Source organism: Anabrus simplex, chromosome 2 (assembly GCF_040414725.1).
Source record: "Anabrus simplex isolate iqAnaSimp1 chromosome 2, ASM4041472v1, whole genome shotgun sequence".
Taxonomy (NCBI): Eukaryota; Metazoa; Arthropoda; class Insecta; order Orthoptera; family Tettigoniidae; genus Anabrus; species Anabrus simplex.
The window spans coordinates 965,235,854-965,257,666 of NC_090266.1; the positions used below are offsets into that span (position 1 = coordinate 965,235,854).

Sequence of the window (21,813 nt, forward strand, 5' to 3'; positions counted from 1 at the left end):
CAGTTGACACACGATGAAATACTTATAAAAACATCACATGTAAAAGATTGCATCTGGTAAGACTAGTTCAATTAAATTAAATATAAAAGTTGTTAGGTTGTTAGTGAGAAAGTATTTGTATGTGTGTGGCACGTGACCACACTATGTCTAAGCTAATATACATTGTAGAGATCTTACATTTGTTCTCAATCAGTGTTTAGGATGTTACATTCAGTATAGTTGTTTCATATTGATTAAAACATTAAAAATTGCTTATAAAAGAATGTGTCTATCTTTGGTTTGAATAGCACTAAGTTTGAGCCTTAACATTACATGTCACCTCTATTACAGAACATAGAATAATTTTTTTTGTGTGTGTACACACTATTAATTGTGAGTCTATTATGAAGTCCTAAAATATTTTATTGTTTGAGGTATCTCATTTCATTGTATCTGTTTTTGTAAAATATCAGTAGGGTTGTTTACACTTTTTTGATGTTTGTGGTATTTCACTTTTATATAATAAGTCCAATTGGAAACAGACATGAAAAAGTTTGTTAAAATGATACCTTTTTGACTAGAAACTCTTATTATATGGTACCGTATGTGTCCATTTTTTGTGCGTTAGGTTTACATTTGTTGACACCAGTACTGTAAAATTACTATTATCTATGATATATGTATAAAATATGATCTGACATGACAGGCTGTTAAAAGTATATAAAATATTGATCTAATGGGATGGGACCAAATTCTTATTGGTATTGTTGTATTTTACCACTTGCGCTAGTAAAGTACATGATATATAATGTTGAGGTTAGAGCTTATGTTGTTTTTCATTCGTTATAATTTATAAATGCTACTCATAATAAAGTTGTCTTGATTGTAGACAGAAGCTGCGTATGTTGTTACTGGGTTAAATGGTGACAGTTGTAAGTTTGATTTCCATTTGAATGCCGTGCAACTAGATTGAGATTTGAGTTGTACTTTGTTGTGATGATAGCGTGGAGGCTTCTATATATTGTAGGATGTATGTATCTGCAAGCAGAAATAATATGCGTAAGAGATAGTGTATTGTGGAGATGCAAAAAGTGAGTTGTGTGCTGTATTACTTACGTTAAAAATCCACAAAGATAATATTCCTATGAGACCAGTAATAAACTACAGACCAAGCCCTACTTATAAATTATCACAATTCATCCAAAAATTTCTTAAAAATCATTATGCTTTCCAAGCAAAGAAAACCATAAAAAACTCAATAGAATTTTGCAACATCACCAAGAATATAAAAATAGAACACTACCACAAACTAGCAACATATGACATAACAAACATGTATCCCAATATACCTACACAAAACACCATAACAATCATTGAATCCAATCTCAAAAACCATAGTAAACTAAGCAAGTTAGAAATAGATGAATTCATAACATTATTACACTTTGCCACCAACAATAACTATTTTAAAGTTCACGATACTATATACCACCAACAAGGATTACCCATGGGATCACCAATATCAGGCATACTGGCTGAAATATACATAGACTACCTAGAACATCAAGAAATTCAGAAAATAGAAAACATTCCCTTTTGGTGTAGATTTGTCGACGATGTATTTACTATAATAGACAACAGGCATACTAACGAAAACAAAATCCGAGAACAACTAAATAAAATAGACCATCACACAAAATTCACTATGGAAACTGAAAACAATAACACCATAAACTACTTAGATATATCCATAACTAGACACAACAACCATTTAACATACAACATATACAGGAAACCTACCCATACATCCAATACAATAAAAATAGATTCTACCCACCCATACAGCCACAAGAAAGCCACATACTACAGCATGATATACAGAGCATACAATATTCCACTCACTAAAAAAGACTTAAACAAAGAATTGAACCTAATTCATGAAATAGCCAAACAGAATAGATATAAAAGAGAAATGATAAACCAAATTATTAACAAAATAAAAAACCAATCAAAAACCAAGTTAACTAGAACTGCAAAAGATAAAAAATACTTTGTATTATTTACCTACAACAACAACCATATACACACCATAACTAACATTTTTTTTAAAACAAGGCCTAAAAATAGCCTACAAAACTACACGTACTATACTATACACTAACAAACTATACAATTCCAAAACAGTTAATAATATCAATAAATACAACCACTCAGGTGTTTACCGCCTGAAATGTAATGACTGCAGGGCTTACCGGAAGAAATTTTTCAATATGATACAATGAACACATAAATGCAGTTAAGCACAGACACTTTTCAGCTATGGGACAGCATATCAACGATCAAAAACATAAATTTACAAATATAAATAATGACATGCAAAGTCTCAATACCAATCCCAAGAGCCCCTTGCTCAGTATATTAGAAGAATTCTACATAAACCTAGATAAATACGTAAACCCAAATTTCAATTTAAACGAAAACACAGATAAAAACAGTATTCTTTTTGACACAGTTATTCCCCTCCTAACAAATTATTACTTAAAAGGAATCAACAAACAACAACATACACATACGAATGAACCGCTCAAAGATCTCCCCTCCTCCAACCCCGCTCCCCTTACAAGCGCTCCACCCATCCCTCTCAACCTCCCCTCCGCCGCTGCGAACTACAGTCCTAGGATAACACGCAACAGATCTCGACAGGCAGGCACGCAGAGCAAACAGCGTCAACATTTAACGTAAGTAATACAGCACACAACTCACTTTTTGCATCTCCACAATACACTATCTCTTACGCATATTATTTCTGCTTGCAGATACATACATCCTACAATATATAGAAGCCTCCACGCTATCATCACAACAAAGTGCAACTCAAATCTCAATCTAGTTGCACGGCATTCAAATGGAAATCAAACTTATAACTGTCACCATTTAACCCAGTAACAACATACGCAGTTTCTGTCTACAATCAAGACAACTTTATTACGAGTAGCCTTTATAAATTATAACGAATGAAAAACAACATAAGCTCTAACCTCAACATTATATATCATGTACTTTACTAGCGCAAGTGGTAAAATACAACAATACCAATAAGAATTTGGTCCCATCCCATTAGATCAATATTTTATATACTTTTAACAGCCTGTCATGTCAGATCATATTTTATACATATATCACAGATAATAGTAATTTTACAGTACTGGTGTCAACAAATGTAAATCTAACGCACAAAAAATGGACACATAAGGTACCATATAATAAGTATTTCTAGTCAAAAAGGTATCATTTTAACAAGCTTTTTCATGTCTGTTTCCAATTGGACTTATTATATAAAAGTGAAATACCACAAACATCAAAAAAGTGTAAACAACCCTACTGATATTTTACAAAAACAGATACAATGAAATGAGATACCTCAAACAATAAAATATTTTAGGACTTCATAATAGACTCACAATTAATAGTGTGTACACACAAAAAAAAAATTATTCTATGTTCTGTAATAGAGGTGACATGTAATGTTAAGGCTCAAACTTAGTGCTATTCAAACCAAAGATAGACACATTCTTTTATAAGCAATTTTTAATGTTTTAATCAATATGAAACAACTATACTGAATGTAACATCCTAAACACTGATTGAGAACAAATGTAAGATCTCTACAATGTATATTAGCTTAGACATAGTGTGGTCACGTGCCACACACATACAAATACTTTCTCACTAACAACCTAACAACTTTTATATTTAATTTAATTGAACTAGTCTTACCAGATGCAATCTTTTACATGTGATGTTTTTATAAGTATTTCATCGTGTGTCAACTGAGGATGATCCCATAGGGATCGAAACCGGTATTGAATGATTTTACCACTTTAGAGTAAATAAATTAATGTATTGATAAGGTGGAGACTTCTCAATTTTCCCTATATTGTAGTACCAATCAATACGGAAATGAAGATAATGGATTATGATGGTATAATTTTATGTCATCATTGTATTTCACAAGCGGTGACCGAGCCGCCGTGAGTGAGTGAATAAGGCAAAACAGTGGAAGACAGCAAGCTTATAAGGCCTGTAGTCTTTCCTTAACTCTGGATGCTCTATAGACAAGATGGCTGCTATACTGTATTTGTGTAGACATAACTAGAGAGCTACCTCAGGGGCTCACAGCTTTTAACTTATGACCTATTAGTTTTATCAGCCTAACTTTCAGGAACTAAGGCATGTTCATGTTAAGAAAACAGTATTGCTCTTAAGACAACAGGGTTGCCATATCGAACGGCTCTGCTCAACACCATTGCGGGAAAATGGCAGCACATGAATTTGTGGAATTCAGTGTTTAAGTTCAAGACAAAAAGCGGAAGAAACTAAGCTACAAAATATTTTTATGAACTAAAGGGGACAGGGGGTTTACAGGTGCTATTTTTGGTTTATTCAGAATGAGAGGTAAACTATGGCACATAAAAAACCTCAGAATCGAAGTGCAAGGCAAATTGGGGGAGAAAATAGACAAATAATTTTTATGTGCTTGAGGGATGAAGGATGAGGGATGCATTTAATTGTATTTAATAAATTTCTCCAGGCAAAAAAAGGCTAGAAAAGCGACACAGCAAATAAATACTGTAGATGACTCTACAAAAGATCACAGTATCAATGGAAAGAAAGAAATCACAGACGTAGGCTTATCGCTTAAATGTCACTCAACACAAGACAATTATGCACTGATTTAAAGCCTAAAAATGCACACGCAACGAATAAATACTGTAGATAACTTCATTACAGAAGTGAGCTCCTGGCAGTTCAGAGTGAGGGACTAAACGAGCAACACAGAAGAAAGAAAACGAAGGAAGCCAACAAAGCAGTAGCTGTTCCCACCATTGTGCTTCCTCCCTACAAATGTATTTATGAAAAAGAAAATGTTATTTTAGTTGTTTTAATAACTCAGAGGAAAAAATGTCTCATCCTTTTTTATCTGTCTTTCATAAATACATTACAAATTACAGCATAATATCCCTTAATCACGAGGAATTGTGGGTGTCTCAGAGGGGGTGTGTTTACTCCTTGTAGGTCCCTAAGAGCAATAAGGCAAGACAACTGCTATACTCTATTCGTATAGACCTAACTAGACTCACAACATGTAACTTTTTACCTATTAGTTTTATCAGCCTAACTTTCGGGAACTGAAAGCATGGGCTACTAGGCAGGATGGCTGCCATATGTTGGCCTTATAGGGCTAACTCTTGGGGAGCTGCACTAGGGCTCCTGAACCAAGATGGTTGCTACACATTGGTTTTATAGGACTAATGGCGACAGTTTGGCTGCTACATCCTCTTAACCAGATACCGTTCCCTACACCAGACGTTCCCTACTTCGTAAACAGTGCATCCTAAAGCAAAACGGGCAATTTTTGTGCCCCTAAAAGAACATGAAATCTTACCAGCTACTTTCTAGGTGGATACAATGGCAAAGGGAAAGAAAAAGTCAAAAGTTGAAATTAAATATTTTGTAAATGATGTGTCTGAGAGCAAACTGGACATTTTTCATACCCTTACAAGTACATGAGACCTTACTAGGTAATTCTTAGCTTAAGGCTTAAAAAAGAGGTTGAAAAAAAAAAAAACTTTTTTTTTTTTTTTTTTTGAATGAGCTACAAGATTATAACTTATTTACTTATGCTAACAGATTCAAGTAGTGACTTTCTGATCGAATTTATTCACTTTCATGTTTGATAATTTTTTTGCTGCTGGGAGCTTAAATGTATCCTGTATCTTTCTTTTGGTAGAATTGACACCACTTTGTTTTCTTTTATGCATGAGCTACAGGCTTAGAACTCAAGATTCAGGCAGTATGTTTCCGATCTAATTTATTTTCATGTTTATCTGAAAATTTGTTTCGTTGCTAGGGGCTTGAATGTAGCCTATGTATTTGTTTTGGCAGACTATTTAACAATATTACTATTGAAAATTACGGGTAAAAATGGTCTCGGATGATACTTTAAATGACGTTTAGAATAAAAAGCAAGGTGAGGGGTGAAACCATCCCTTAAATTAAGAAATCAATATCTCCTAAACTGTTAGTTATAGAAAACTGAATTTTAGCATAAAATTTATCAAAAAATATCCTCTAACAGATGATGTATAACAACTCACCCCTGACTGTTTCTTTTCAAAGTTATGGTGGTAATATCTTTCAATGTTAAAAAAGTTTTGGGTGATACTTTAAATGATGTTTTGAGTAAAAGATAGGTTGGAATGAAAACAATCCTAAAATTAAAAATTCAATATCTCTTCAACCAATGCTCTTGGAAAACTGATTTTTGGCTTAAAATTTACTAAAAATTGTCCTCTGACAGGTGATATACATTAACTCCCTCTTAAATGTTTCTTTTCAAAATTTAGGGGGGAAAATGACTTAACATTAAAAAGGTTTCGGGTGATACTTTAAGTGACGTTTAGAGTAAAAAATAAATCCGAGGTGAAAACAAACCTGAATTTAAAAATTCAATCTCTCTTCAACCGATAGTCCTAGAAAACTGACCTTTACAAATTGTGAGCCCCTGAGGTAGTTCTCTAAAGTTAGGCCTGTAAGAACAATGTATCACCATTAGCCCATAGCCCAGCTCCTTAATGTTAGTCTCATATAACTAATGTATAGCGACTATCTTGCCTCGGGAGCCGTAGCACTAGGTAGTTGCATGCGGCCGCCATCTTGCACATTAATCCCTGTGCCAGCTTTGGTTATTTTACCCTACTTCCAACATAAAAAGACCTAAGAGCAAGAGGGTTAATATCGGTGTTGATACTGATAGTATGTTAACACATTGCAAATCTTTGTGATTATGCATTACTTCAAACTCATACGGAATAGATAACTTCTCCTTCTTATTTGTTGGTTTTAATTATTCTTTAGGCTTTTAAACGATTACATAGTAATTTAAACTCACCGATAAGAAATGTTTCTGATGAAGTGAAATATTTTTCTTTGCAGTAAAAGGAGAAATTCCCATCTGCACATCATCTCACGATGGCCGGGAATTGAAACGGGTTACGCTACCCATTCATATCGACCAGTTGTTCACTCTTCTATTTACTAGTTCAAAATTTCTCCTCGACTTCCATAGTTTGAGAAGAACAACAGGTAATATATAATATGTTATTGTTGTTTTAAGTCTACTCATTATGCTCAGACTGTGGTTTCTAAACTGATGTGCTTAAGTGTGTGTGTGTGTGTGTGACAATACAGCTTAATGTAGTAATTTCTCTGTATCATTTGTCTTCAAAAAATATAAATAAAAATATTTGATATTTGCACAAGAGATAAGAAGAAATACTAAGAACATAAAAATGCTGAATAGTAACTGTACATTATGTAAACGCTGTACTGTACTGTTAGGCATCAAATAAATTTCCGAACACAAAAGTCTGGGCTCCTACGTGGAAGAAAAATTGTCCAGGATTGATTGTTGGACGTTTTCACTGCTTTCTTGCTGTATCAACCTCTCCATTTCCCACATTGCTTTCCATGTGTTCTGAGGCACACTAGCCTCAGTTGTTTGAGGTAGACCCTTGACACACTGCAAGACTGTCTTGGAGGAGAATCTTCTTCTTCTGCTGCTGCTGCTGCTGCTGCTGCTGTCTGAATATCCTTGCATATCTGATCAGTAGTATGCTCCACTCAAGTGATTGCCATATTATCAATGGCATTGAAGTTATTGAAGCAACTAGTTACCTCCATCCCCTCCTGTATGGTTTTCCAGCACTTTGGCTCTTCATCACCAACTTCCTAACAACACTGCTGATGATACCACCGCCAAAGCCTGTTTTCTTGAAGCAATTCGCAATTATTACAGGCTCTATTGAATCTGATGATCAGGCAATGAAATGCATTGTGACTAAAAGAGATGGCTTGTAGATAGGTCTGCCTGCTTCCGCACATAGCAGCATATAGCACACAACTGGTTTTTGGTACCTCGGCTTCAATACCTTAATGATTCCTTGGTCCATTAGCTGTAGTACCAATGTAGTATTCAGTGGAAAAATCGTACCATAATGTTCCTTAAATGGGGTCACTCTTTGTGATGAACAGGACATTGGTTCATAAACACCTTCCTGTTCTGGCTCCCCATGTTGCCACCTAGTGCCTGCATATACTCTTCAAATAGGGAACTTGTCATCCAAGCTGACTTGTAAAGATTGAATAAAATTTACTTACATTAAAGGAAGTAGAACTGGCTGAATCAGCAAAGGGGATGCATTTGGATGTGTTAGGAGTTAATGATCCTCACATAAGGAGAAATAACACAAAGAGATTGGAGATTATAAAGTGTTTCTAAGAAATGTTAAAAGGAGAAGGACAGATTATGGGTTAGGACTGTTCATCAGGAATATTATTGCACGCAGCATAGTTTCTGTTAGCCACGTAAATGAGTAAATGATGTGGGTTGATTTAGCAGCTGGAAGAATTATCTCAGTGTATTGACCATGTGAGGGTGCAAGTGAGGATGAAGTTGACAAGTTTTATGAATTATGGTATGACATCACAGTCAGGGTCAACAGCAAGGATAGGATAGAGTTAATGGGTGATATTCAATGCAAGAGTTAGGAAGAGAACTGAAGGATATGAGAAGGCAATGGGCAAATTTAGGGAAGATATGGAAGCTAATAGGAATGGAAAGCATTTACTGGACTTCCGTGCTTGTATGGGATTAGCAGTTATGAATACATTCTTCAGGCATAAGGCTATTAACCACTACACATGGGAGGAGATGGGTACCAGATCCATAACAGATTATATCATAACCAATTTTAAATTAAGTATTTATCGGGTCAGTTTTCAAGAATATCAACTTTAACATTTTTTAGATTAAATCCTCTGTTCTCATTATCATTTTGCATTGAAATACTGCTTATTATCTTGTCCTCATTATCCAATCATCCTCCTCCTTTCCCCTTATCCAGCTCCGCCGAATTGGGCCATTTATGGCACTTCTCCACCTTCCTCTCTCCTTCAACAATTTCTCTTTCATCATTTTGTCCCCATTCAGGTTTCTTCTTCTATTTGCATTCCTCTTTATTGAATCGATCCCTGTTGATCTAGGTTCCCCTCCCCCCCCTCTCTCTTTCTCTCAAACTTCATTCCCATCATCTGTTTTGGGTATTCTTCTACCCTCCATCCTCTTTACGTGTCTAGATCATCTTAGTTTATTCCTATCAATTCTCTCATTTAGGTGTTCCATTCTGACCCCCTTTCTTTATCTTTGTTTCTCAATCTCCTTTGTAATTTCATCAATAACCATTAGAAACAAGAGAGGCAACAGCACACTCCCCTGTCTTATTCCAGTTTCATTTCTAAACCATTCCATCTTTCCAGGCAGAGTCTGTACGCTGCTGACACAGTTCTTGTACATTGCTTGCACCATTTGTACAGTTTGTGTACCAAGTCTCTTTTTGACCATGGATTCCCAATCCTTCTCCCTGGAGACACTATCATATGCCTTAGTTAGATCTATGAAGGTCATGACCAGATTCTTTCCATATTCCTAATTCGTTTCCATTAACCCGTTGGGTGGGCGCGGCTACAAGTCGCTTGCTCGGTGGGGAACGCGGATATATCCGCCGATTCAAATTATATTTTTTTTCTCAGTTGCCTGCCTGCAGAGGTTTATTTTCTTTTCAGCAGCGTATTCCGGACGAGTCTGCCCTCCGATGTGAATTTTCTCAACTATGTTCTTCGAATATCAGTGTGTCATCCATGAGTTGCAACATACAGAACGCAACTGACGTCCGGGCAAGAATGACCTAAGGCCTAATAATTCCGGGCTGAAGCTTCAGCTCATCGCCTAATCGTCCCTTGGATGTAATAATATTGCTGTTGAAGGGATTTCTAATGATTATGACACTGAAAAGACCTCTCTGGTGACATTTTAGAACTGTGACCTGATTTATTATCCCCTTCCTTCACAACTGGAGTGTGTGTTTATCGCGAGTTACACAACATTTTATTATCGTACGCATCCGTAATATTTTATTATTTCCGTCCAAACTGCTGAGACCAGGGTTCTATTCGATCCTTTTTCTTACATTTTTTCCGCTAAAATATCCATAACGAATTACCTGCCCCCACTGTTAGAGGAAGATGATTTACGGGTCATGATAAAGGAAATGTTAGAATTTAGTGGGGAGAATTTATTGTGATATTAGTGAAGTAAGTTCTGCCGAAGGGGAATTCGTAAGTAACAGGAAATTACCTGGAATAAGTACTGCAGGCTCGAATATACAGGGTTTGGGCATAGCTGATGCGAATGTTCAGCAGTCGCAAAAGAGACAACACATGTTCGATTCCAGTTCAAGTAGCGATCATGACAGTGACAGTTGTGACGATAATACTGATTACAATCCAGCCATTGCAAGTTCTTCATCAACTTATACCGAAAATGGACAAAGAAATTCCCGCTTTGATCCAAATTTCCATCGTGATGTAAAAAGAGTGTTAGGGAAAACAAAACTGAGCGAAATATTTTAATTACTTTTTATGACGAGATATGCCAGAACATAGCTGAACAGACAAAAGTCGAGCAGGAAATCATACATAAAACCCAGTTTAGTAAGACGAAAGGAAGGAATCGAGATCAAGACCGTGTCCAAACAAATAAGGACAAAATAAAGCTTCTTAAGGCCGTACTGTTGCCGCAGGGGATTGTACAGAAACCTAAATTAGGACACTATTTCTCGCAATCGCTTGTTCACTACACCTATTTTCTATGAGCTGATGACACAGAAGAGATTTTTTCTCGCCAGATCGAGTGGCCCGGCCGGCCTTCTGACCCCAACTTGGCAGGTTCGATTCTGGCTCAGACCGGTGGTATTTGAAGGTGCTCAAATACGTCGGCCTCTTGTAAGTAGATTTACTGGCATGCAAAAGAACTTCTGCGGGACTAAATTCCGGCACCTCAGTGTCTCCGAAAACCGTAAAAGTAGTTAGTGGGACGTGAAGCCAATAACATTATTATTATTATTATTATTATTATTATTATTATTATTATTATTATTATTATTATTATTATATTTTCCTCCACAGCCTTATACATATTTCTGACAATGATGTGAATAATGCACAACTTCCTCGAAAAATATACGAGATAAATCCAGTATTTGACCACCTGTTAGCAAAATTTTCGGAAGTTTATACCCCTGATGGCAAAATGTCAATTGATAAGAACCTCTTGCTATGGAAAGAGTGGCTAGGGTGGAAAGTTTACATAACAAGAAAACGATCGCGTTTCGGATTGGAATTATATAAATTATGCGAAGGCGAGGCAGGTTATATAACATGACTGGCTTCCATGTGTATCATAATGAACAGCTGTAAAAGACATAACACTGTGAAGACTATAAATACTGTAAATTTTACCTGAATTGTAGTGTAATGTAGTCCGTTTATGTGACTTAGTAATTGTAGGGAGGCTATATAAACTTGATACTTCGAAAGCGCTAACCAATATAACAGAAAATTTCGTGATTATTATAATTTATTCCATTCCACATCTTTTAAGTATATGTAAACTTTGTAAATCTACAGTTTACACATGCAGATACATTTATATCCAGACAGAGATTGATAGTAAACTGCCTAAAATATTCAGGTGAAAGTTATTGTATAACCAAAAACCAGAGCTTTGCTGTTAGGAAGAAGCAATCTCGATGCAAACTAGTGTCCTCGTTCCGAGGTGGTGCAGCTCTTTTCAGGCACACCCCCGTTGGAGGTGAGCTGCATGTACCATTTTAACCACTTAGCAGGCCTCCTGCCATTCTTAAATTTCTAGCAGTACCGGGAATCGAATCCGGGCTCCCGAGGACGGCAGCTAATAACACTAACCGTTACACTACGGAGGCGGACAGCAATCTCGATATCACAGTGTGAAAGCACTTAGTACGTTTTTGCACAAAGTATTGAAAAATTAAAATAATAGAATTTTTCAAGAATTAAATACATTATATACAAGTAAATAAGAATGTGATTCCTCTATAGTTATCACATACTTTTTGGCCCTTCAATAGTCCATTTTAGTCTAAGATTGTTTTTAATAAAGTAATTAAATATCTTCTCCAATCAGGGAAATCGCTCCCCACCTGAGAGTGAGCTAGTGTGTATTGAGTTCCCCGCTTAAGGGGTTAACTGTCTCATGCTAAAATTGGGCCAACTGTAGATCTTCTGCTTCTGAAATCATACTGTTCCTCGTGCAACTCTACTTCTACCTTTCTTCTCATTCTCCTCTCTAATATCCCTTCTGATATTTTTGTCACTTGTGATAAGAATGTGATTCCTCTATAGTTATCACATTCTTAAAGACTGGTATTGTTATTCCCTTTCCCCAGTCTTCTGGCACACATTTCTGCTTCTGTATGGACTTAAGCACTCTGTACATCCACTGTAGTCCAGCTGGTCCAGCTGTCTGTAATTTCCACACTAATTTCATCCATCCCTGGTGCGTTTTCCATTTTCATTTTATGGACTGCTAATTCCACCTTAACATTGTTATATCATAATCTACTGTTGAGATATCACACTGTATTCCTACCATCTACTCTGCATAATTTCCCACATTAAGTAATTTTACAAAAATACTCCTTCCATTTTCTCATTATTTATTCTGGATGTGTTATCAACTCTCCACCTTCTGCTTTAACCAGCTTTGTATTAACTTTTCCCTTCCTATTACTTCATACAATTCTATACAGCATTATTTTATTGCCAGCTCCATCAGTATCCATCTTTTATGTAAGTTCTTCTCAATTTTTCTTCTTTTCTTCTCTTAACCAATTTTTTACATTTCCTTTTATTATCAAGATACTTCCTTTTTTTTTTTTTAATCTCTGTTCCATTCTTGCCATGCTTTCTTCTTTTCATTCACTGCCTTTCTCACCTCATTCCACCATGGTGTCTTCTTTTCTTCACTCTCTTCAGTGTTCTACCACAGGCACTCTCTGCCCCACTTACAAATGCCCTTTTGAAGTGGACCATTCATCTTCCACATTTCCTACTTCAGAAATTGGAATTTGTTGCTTTAGTCTCTACAGAAATTCTTCCTGTATATTCTTATCTTTTAATTTCCACACTTTTATTTCACTATCTTTTATCTCCTTTAACTTTTCCATTCTCCCCACTCTCATTTTTGCTATCAGTACTCTCTAATCTTCATCAAATTCTTCTTCTGGTGAAGCTGTTACATCCATCAACTGGCTGTGATTTGTCCTTTCCACCAGAAAGGAATCAATTACTTTTTTTCTCTGTAACCCCAGCCATATTTTGTAATTTTCCTGCTGTTTTTCTTCAGAAACCTTCCATTGCTCTCACAAAACTGAACTAGTTTCTCTCCATCATTCCTTTTCCCATATCCATACGGTCCGATTACTTCTTCCCTCCTTGTCTTTGTTTCCCGCCTGTGCATTAAGTTACCCGTTATAATCACGTCCACGTCATTTATCTCCTTTTCTGATTTCTCCAGGAATTCCTCAATATCCTCCTCTTTGTTCTCTGTCCATGGTGTAAACACTTGTATGAAGTCCTTCACTTTGCTCCTCATTCTCAGTCTATTTTTCATTATCCTGTCGTTGATGTACTCTACCATATACTCATACTCGTCCAGCTGTTTTGAAATTAACAGGCCCACTCAATTTTTCACCTCAGGCCACCACTCCAGTATAGTGTATATCCTTTCCTCATTTTCCTCATTTTCTTCATTTCTTTCCTCTTCCATTCAGCTTCACTCTATCAGATCACAAGTGAGAAAGCATACGAGTACAATGATGATGTTGGTGACAATGATAACAAGGACAATAACTTTGAAATGGAAGGAAAGGACATGGGCTCTTACACTTTCACTTTTTTTTATGGCTGTTCATGTTGAGTAAAAACAATTTAAAGAGCTGAGGCAACATGCTTCTTCAGGTTTTTAGTGTTGTGAGGTTTTCCTCCTCGCAAAAAACTGTCTTTATAAATGCGGTAAATGGCATGGTTATCACTGACAAGGTCCAATTTAAAGTAGTACCACATTTCACTCAAATTATCTAAAAATGGTAGATATGAAACTACCAGCTTCTGTCACTTCAAAATAACAACTGATTTGAAATTTTTAAGTAGTTATCTAAAATCAAAATCAGTTTTCACACTTAAGGTGCAGACATTTTTACAATATGTTACGGTACTTCCTTGCTACAAATTAGAGCAATATCACATTCAAAAATGTCTTCCTCAAGCTACAGTTTGGCATGTTTCATTGTCTTGGTACATAACTTTTAAAGAAATATGTACTTAGTCATACTGGCACTAGAACATCTGCAGAAATTCAGAGGAAGGTCCCTTTTGTTATGGAATCAATAGAGCTACAGTATAAAGAAACCCTATTTTGTGCTATACCTGCTATTTTGAACCTTATGAGTTGAGAAGTGTTACTTGTGACTACTTTAAAATCTGCTACTTCTGGCAAGTTGACAGTATTGATTTAACATTTCAGTCTTCTGTTAACATGGTAGCGAAAAAGTATTGAGCTCATCTGTATCATTTGATATTGATACCTCTTGACCGTTATTATTAACAAAAACATCACAATTGGGAAATATAGTAGTGTAATAATAAAGTAAAGATAAAAAAATTACCCATCAACAACAACTACAACAACAAGAGTACAGCAATCAATACCATGGAAAGAAAATATTACAAGAATTACTGTACTAGTAGTTTAACATTCTAAATCCAGCATCATTGTATATAAATCACACATAACTCAAGTATTTCCAGTGCTTAACATTATGGCTTACAGTACTATAGGTCAAGCTCACTACTAGCTTAACATTACAACACCATCTTACACAAATTCACATGTACCTTAAGTATTTCAACATTTTACACTGTCTTACAACAACACTATGACTTACAACAACACCAACTCCAACAGCAACAGCAGCAACAACAACAACAACTAGATTTAGTATTAAAAAACAAGTGTACAACAAGCAATTCCATGGAAAGAAAATATTACAAGAAATACTACTCGTTACTATTGAAGGTATTGAAAGTATCAACTGCCCATCATCAACACCCCATCTGTTGTTATGAGTAGTGGTAGAAGTTGATGAAATTGCTGGTTTATTTCAGGATTTTTTCTGAAGTTTTATACTTGAGGATAAGTTATTGTGAATACAATCTTTGTTTTCAGATATTGTGCTGGCACCTTGGCAAGTGAATGCCGAGACATCCATGAAACAGCGAAACCTAACAATGACTATGGCTTTAAATCAGTCTGTAGGGCCCAAAACTACTCAAGTTTCTGAAAGTCAGGTAGAGTATAAACACACTGCAGTATTAACACTTGCACATACTTACTAAACTAGAATAATATTTCTGTCACATATTAAATAACCATTGCAGTTATAAGTAACATAGAATACAGAGTATTTTTATTAATAAAGTGTAATAATAGTGTTGTATCTAATGTATTAAAATACCATGCCAAAAAGTGCAATGTGGCTTTTTTTGGCTATGTAAATATGTTTGATTGATATTTAGAAATATCATGATCCGTATTGAAATGGGATTACAATAATTGAAATTAGGAGGGTTCCTTCTATTCAGTATTCAATACAAAGATATTTATTAACGTGAATGAATCACATATCGTTCACATGAGGTACTAGTTTCGGCACTAAACTTGTGCCATCATCAGCCAACAAGTCAAATCGGGCAAACACAATATAACTTTAAAACAACTTTAAAACACACTGTAACACCTGCACACATGAATATGAAATAAAATGTGGTACATGATGATGTTGCATTTCAGTACCATATTTTATTTCATATTCATCTGTGCAGGTGTTGCAGTGTGTTTTAAAGTTGTTTTAAAGTTATATTGTATTTGCCCGATTTGACTTGTTGGCTGATGATGGCACAAGTTTAGTGCCGAAACTAGTACCTCATGTGAACGATATGCGACTCATTCACGTTAATAAATATCTTTGTATTGAATAGGAGGAACCCTCATAATTTCAATTATTGTAAATATGTTTGAACTTTGGAATGTAGCTATTATTACTAGAAAATATAAATTAATAGATGAACTTATTGGTGATACTTTTTAGAAGAAAATAAAAGTCAAATTGCCATATTAAGATGAGTAAGTTTAATATTTCTACAATGATTGGGTCTATAGGTACCGGGCGAGTTGACCGTGCGGTTAGGGGCGTGCGGCTGTGATCTTGCATCCGGGAGATAGTGGTTTCGAATCCCACTCTCGGCAACCCTGAAGATGGTTTTCCGTGGTTTCCCATTTTCACACCAGGCAAATGCTGGGGCTATACCTAAATTAATGCCATGGCCGCTTCCTTCCAATTCCTAGGCCTTTCCTATCCCATCGTCGACATAAGACCTATCTGTGTCGGTGTGACGTAAAGCCACTAGCGAAAAAAAAAAAAGTGTTCTGTAGATCTACTAGAACTAGGTTTTATATTGAAGAATCGGGTTATTATTTCCACTATGCAGGGTATGAGGGTTTTATATTGACCATAATATGTAAAGTGAAATATTGTTTCCCTGAATATCAAAAACAATTATTTAGTATAATAAATTGTTTTCAGACTGCCTGATAACACTGTATTTGTGTTATACTTGGCAAACTCCCAATTATCCATGCTCTTGCAGTCCTGGGGTAGCGCGACTCAGGAAAAAATGCACAGATAATCTGCAGACACACATGACAACCTGAAATTCACACTTTTATTTACAAATAATGCATCATATGAAATAAGAGATCCACTGAACTACAGTTCTCACTGAATATGCGTGTGGGAAGTAATAATCCATGTTTTCCTACTTCAATTTATCATGTACAATTTTCTTACAATAGACCTCTTTTTCTTGAGAGGCAACAGATCTGTGTAATTGAAGTTGTTTTGCCCTATGTACTCCAGCTGTACATTGATACAAGGCATGTTTTCTAAGTAAAAACCAACATTTTTTGAAGAAACAAAATATTATTTTGAAAACATTTTATTTTCATTGGATTCAGGACACCTTAAGCTACTTCTCCACAAAGTCACCATAATTATTGAGACACATGTCATACTGGGGCACCAATTTTTTAAAAATATTCCTTCATCATAGAACAATGACGTTTGTGATTAAAGCCATGTCTGTACTCCTTTGAGTTCGTCATCAAAATGCTTGCCACCAAGGAACTTTTTCAGATGAAGGAAGGGATGTAAATCATTTGGTGTCAGATCAGGACTGTAGGGGAGTAGGGTTCTGCTGCCGTTGTTCCCAACCAAATGATGTGATGAGGTCCTGGATTTGATTGGCTGCATGCTGTGTGGCACTGTCATGAAGAAAGATGATTCCATGAGAAATTATTCCATGCCTCTTGTTCTGAATCACACAATACAGATTTTGTGCGTTGCATAGCCTTTTTTATTGATTGATGCATTCTGAGACAATAATTGAAGCAGCAGAATGCCTTGTCTATCCCAGAAAATCGTGCACATGATCTTCCAGGTGGAAATTGTTTTTTTGAACTTTTTCTTCACTGGTGACATTGAATGCCTCCACCCCAAGGATTGATGCTTTGATTCAGGAGTGATGTGGGATACCTGTGTCTTGTCTCCTGTAACAATGTGGTGTAACACATTATCACCTTCCTCAGCATGTCGTGTGAGAAAGGCCAATGCTCTGTCCATTCGTTTGGTCTTGTGTTCTTCAAGCATTATGTTCTTTTGACACCCATCATCCACACAATTTTTGAAATCCTATAGCATCTGTCACTATTTAGTAGAGAATGGATCTTGAATAATGTGGGAAAAGCAGAGGGAGTAACAAAATTGCGCTACATCTGTCCTCGCAAACTTTTGCTTCATCTGCAGACATGGAATCTTCTGTGCTGATAGACAGACAGCCGATCCATGGGACATCATGCACATCTTTCATTCAAGAAACAAATCACAAACTGTATCTCGCAAGTTATAAATCTCATTGTTAGGTCCGTATTGAGCAACATATACCTTTCTGAAAGAATATTTCTTGAGGGTCCACCTTTTCAATACATTGTACAGTGTTGTTTGAGTCATCAGTCCATAGACTGGTTTGATGCAGCCCTCCATGCCACCCTATCCTGTGCTAACCTTTTCATTTCTACGTAACTATTGCATCCTACATCTGCTCTAATCTGTTTGTCATATTCATACCTTGGTCTACTACCCCTACCGTTCTTGCCGCCTACACTTCCTTCAAAAACCAACTGAACAAGTCCTGGGTGTCTTAAGATGTGTCCTATCATTCTATCTCTTCTTCTCGTCAAATTTAGTCAAATCGATCTCCTCTTACCAACTGTTGTTTATAAGTTTCATTTCCGTATTGATAGATATTACTTTACAAAAAACAATATAAATATGAGTCTCCACCTTATCAATACAAAATTAATTTACATTAAGCTGGTAAATATAGTCAAGACTAGTTTCGACCCCTAGGGGGTCATCTTCAGTTGACATGCATTAAAAATGCAACAGGCAGCTACAAAGAATGCACGGTTCCAACACCTTACATACTGTACCTTGTTTTTACAACATATACGCTTCCATGATAAAATCAACGTGCATCAAGACGCATAATTTCAACACGTTCTGACAAATGTCACCAACTTAAAACATCACGACATACGGATGGAAAACATGCTCCATTAATATATTCAAGATTTCTAATAACTCCAACATTAGTAGCTGCCTAAAATATCTCCAGATATATAACTAAGTATTACCTGATCTGCAAGCGGATTATTCAAATACTTACCTAACCGTTTTTTACATATAAATATTTTTACGGACCCATTTTATCGGAACACTATATCTAAGACTGTTGTGAAAAATTCGTCAACCCCATTTATTCCAAAACTATGTACATGTAGCACCACATATCAATAACATTAATGTAATGTGTTTTTAACCAGGCATATATGGCATACATATACCACTGTTTTAGTTATATGCCCATTTTAACAGCATTATTTAATGCCTATACTAAGCAAATAGTTTTTTTTTTTTAATTTTAACCCTATTCCAAGACTCAATCAAGAGAAACAGGCTTTATAAACTGATTTTAGCATCTAAGATATATGCCAGTAAGGTGTTACATTGATATTTCAGTCAAAAGTGTTCAAACCAATGTCCTACATTTTCATATGACTAATCAATAGCCAATTTGTGTAATTTATGAACCAACTTTAAATGTGTATTGTTAAACTTGCCACTGTTGATTTGCACAAATGTATGTATATTCCACATTGTATAACCCAAAAAATTGGATGGTAGTAGCATAAAAAATAACATGTGACTTCATGGATGATGCACACTAGTTAATCAACTACCTTCACACTGTGTGCTAAAAACTCAAAATTGACACATACAATAGCCCAAATGTACCAGACATACCAACATTTATGATCGGTTCAAATTAATTTAAGCTTTTACCACTACATGTGATGTTTTTGTAAAAAATACATTTTTAATGCATGTCAACTGAAGATGACCCCCTAGGGGTCGAAACTAGTCTTGACTATATTTACCAGCTTAATGTAAATTAATTTTGTATTGATAAGGTGGAGACTCATATTTATATTGTTTTTTGTAAAGTAAAAAACTCCTCTTACCAATTCGATTCAGTATCTCTTCATTCGTGATTCGATCTATCCATCTCACCTTCAGCATTCTTCTGTAACACCACATTTCAAAAGCTTCTATTCTCTTTCTTTCTGAGCTAGTTATCGTCCATGTTTCACTTCCATACAATGCCACGCTCCACACAGAAGTCTTCAAAAACATCTTTCTAATTCCGATATCAATGTTTGAAGTGAGCAAATTTCTTTTCTTAAGAAAGCTCTTCCTTGCTTGTGCTAGTCTGCATTTTATGTCCTCCTTACTTCTGCCATCGTTGGTTATTTTACTACGCAAGTAACAATATTCATCTACTTCCTTTAAGACTTCGTTTCGTAATCTAATATTTCCTACATCACCTGCCTTCGTTCGACTGCACTCCATTACTTTTGTTTTGGACTTATTTATTTTCATCTTTTACTCCTTACCTAAGACTTCATCCATACCATTCAGCAACTTCTCGAGATCTTCAGCAGTCTCAGATAAAATAACAATATCATCCGCAAATCTCAAGGTTTTGATTTCCTCTCCTTGGACTGTGATTCCCTTTCCAAATTTCTCTTTGATTTTCTTTACTGCCTGTTCTATGTAAACATTGAAAAGGAGAGGGGACAAACTGCAGCCTTGCCTCACTCCTTTCTGGATTGCTGCTTCTTTTTCAAAGCCCTCGATTCTTATCACTGCAGACTGATTTTTATACAGGTTGTAGATAATTCTTCGTTCTCGGTATCTGATCCCTATCATCTTCAGAATCATAAATAGCCTGGTCCAATCAACATTATCGAATGCCTTTTCTAAATCTACGAATGCCATGTACGTGGGCTTGTCCTTCTTGATTCGATCCTCTAAGATCAGACGTAAAGTCAGGATTGCTTCACGTGTTCCTACATTTCTTCTGAAGCCAAATTGATCTTCCCCCAACTCAGCTTCAACTTGTTTTTCCATTCTTCTGTAAATAATACGTGTTAAAATTTTGCAGGCATGAGATACTAAACTAATAGTGCGGTAGTTTTCACACCTGTCAGCACCGGCTTTCTTGGGAATAGGTATAACAACATTCTGCCGAAAATCGGATGGGACTTCTCCTGTCTCATACATCTTACACACTAAATGAAATAACCTTACCATGCTGGTTTCTCCTAAGGCAGTCAGTAATTCAGAGGGAATATCATCAATTCCAGGTGCCTTGTTCCTATTTAGGTTACTCACAGCTCTGTCAAACTCTGACCTCAAAATTCGGTCTCCCATTTCATCAGCATCAACAGCCCCTTCATGTTCCAGAACGAAATTATCTACATCGTTACCTTGATACAACTGTTGGATATGCTCCTGCCATCTTTCTGCTTTGTCTTCTTTCCCTAGAAGTGGCTTTCCATCTGAGCTCTTAATATTCATGCACCTAGATTTCCTTTCTGCAAAGGTTTCCTTGATTTTCCTGTATGCAGCATCTACCTTTCCCAGGACCATACAGCCTTCGACATCCTTGCACTTCTCCTTCAGCCATTCTTCCTTAGCTACCTTGCATTTTCTATCCACTTCATTCTTTAATCGCCTGTATTCTTTTCTGCCCTCTTCATTTCTAGCATTCTTGTATTTTCGTCGTTCATCAATCAGGTCTAGTATCTCCTGAGTTATCCACTGATTCTTAGTTGATCTTTTCTTTCTTCCTAACATTTCTTCAGCAGCCCTACTGACTTCATTTTTCATGACTCTCCACTCTTCCTCTACTGTGTTTCCTTCGGCCTTTTCATTTAGTCCTTGTGCAACATGTTCCTCAAAACAATCCATCACACTCTTTTCTTTCAACTTGTCTAGATCCCATCTTTTTGCATTCTTTCCTTTCTTCAATTTCTTCAACTTCAGATGGCATTTCATGACCAACAAGTTGTGGTCAGAGTCCACGTCTGCTCCTGGGAAAGTTTTGCAATCCAACACCTGGTTTCTGAATCTCTGCCTAATCATAATGAAGTCTATTTGATACCTTCCAGTGTCTCCAGGTCTCGTCCACGTATACAGCCGTCGTTTGTGGTGTCTGAACCAAGTATTGGCGAGGACTAAATTATGGTCAGTGCAGAATTCAACCAGCCGACTTCCTCTTTCGTTCCTTTGTCCCAATCCAAATTCTCCTACTGTG

The 21,813-nt window shown here is 36.1% G+C and overlaps 1 protein-coding gene across 5 annotated transcripts in view; it reads left to right on the forward strand.

Moving 5' to 3' along the window:
• The window catches only part of GramD1B (GRAM domain containing 1B), a 557,013-nt gene that overhangs the window by 460,854 nt on the left and 74,346 nt on the right, over positions 1 to 21,813 (forward strand). For 4 of the 5 annotated variants that reach the window (XM_067141765.2, XM_067141764.2, XM_067141763.2 and 1 more), the window contains 2 exons: positions 6,976 to 7,125; positions 15,203 to 15,324. In XM_067141765.2, the coding sequence (XP_066997866.1) occupies positions 6,976 to 7,125; positions 15,203 to 15,324 (272 nt within the window). The remainder of the gene's footprint in view (positions 1 to 6,975; positions 7,126 to 15,202; positions 15,325 to 21,813) is intronic. The other variant, XM_067141766.2, reaches the window with a different exon arrangement.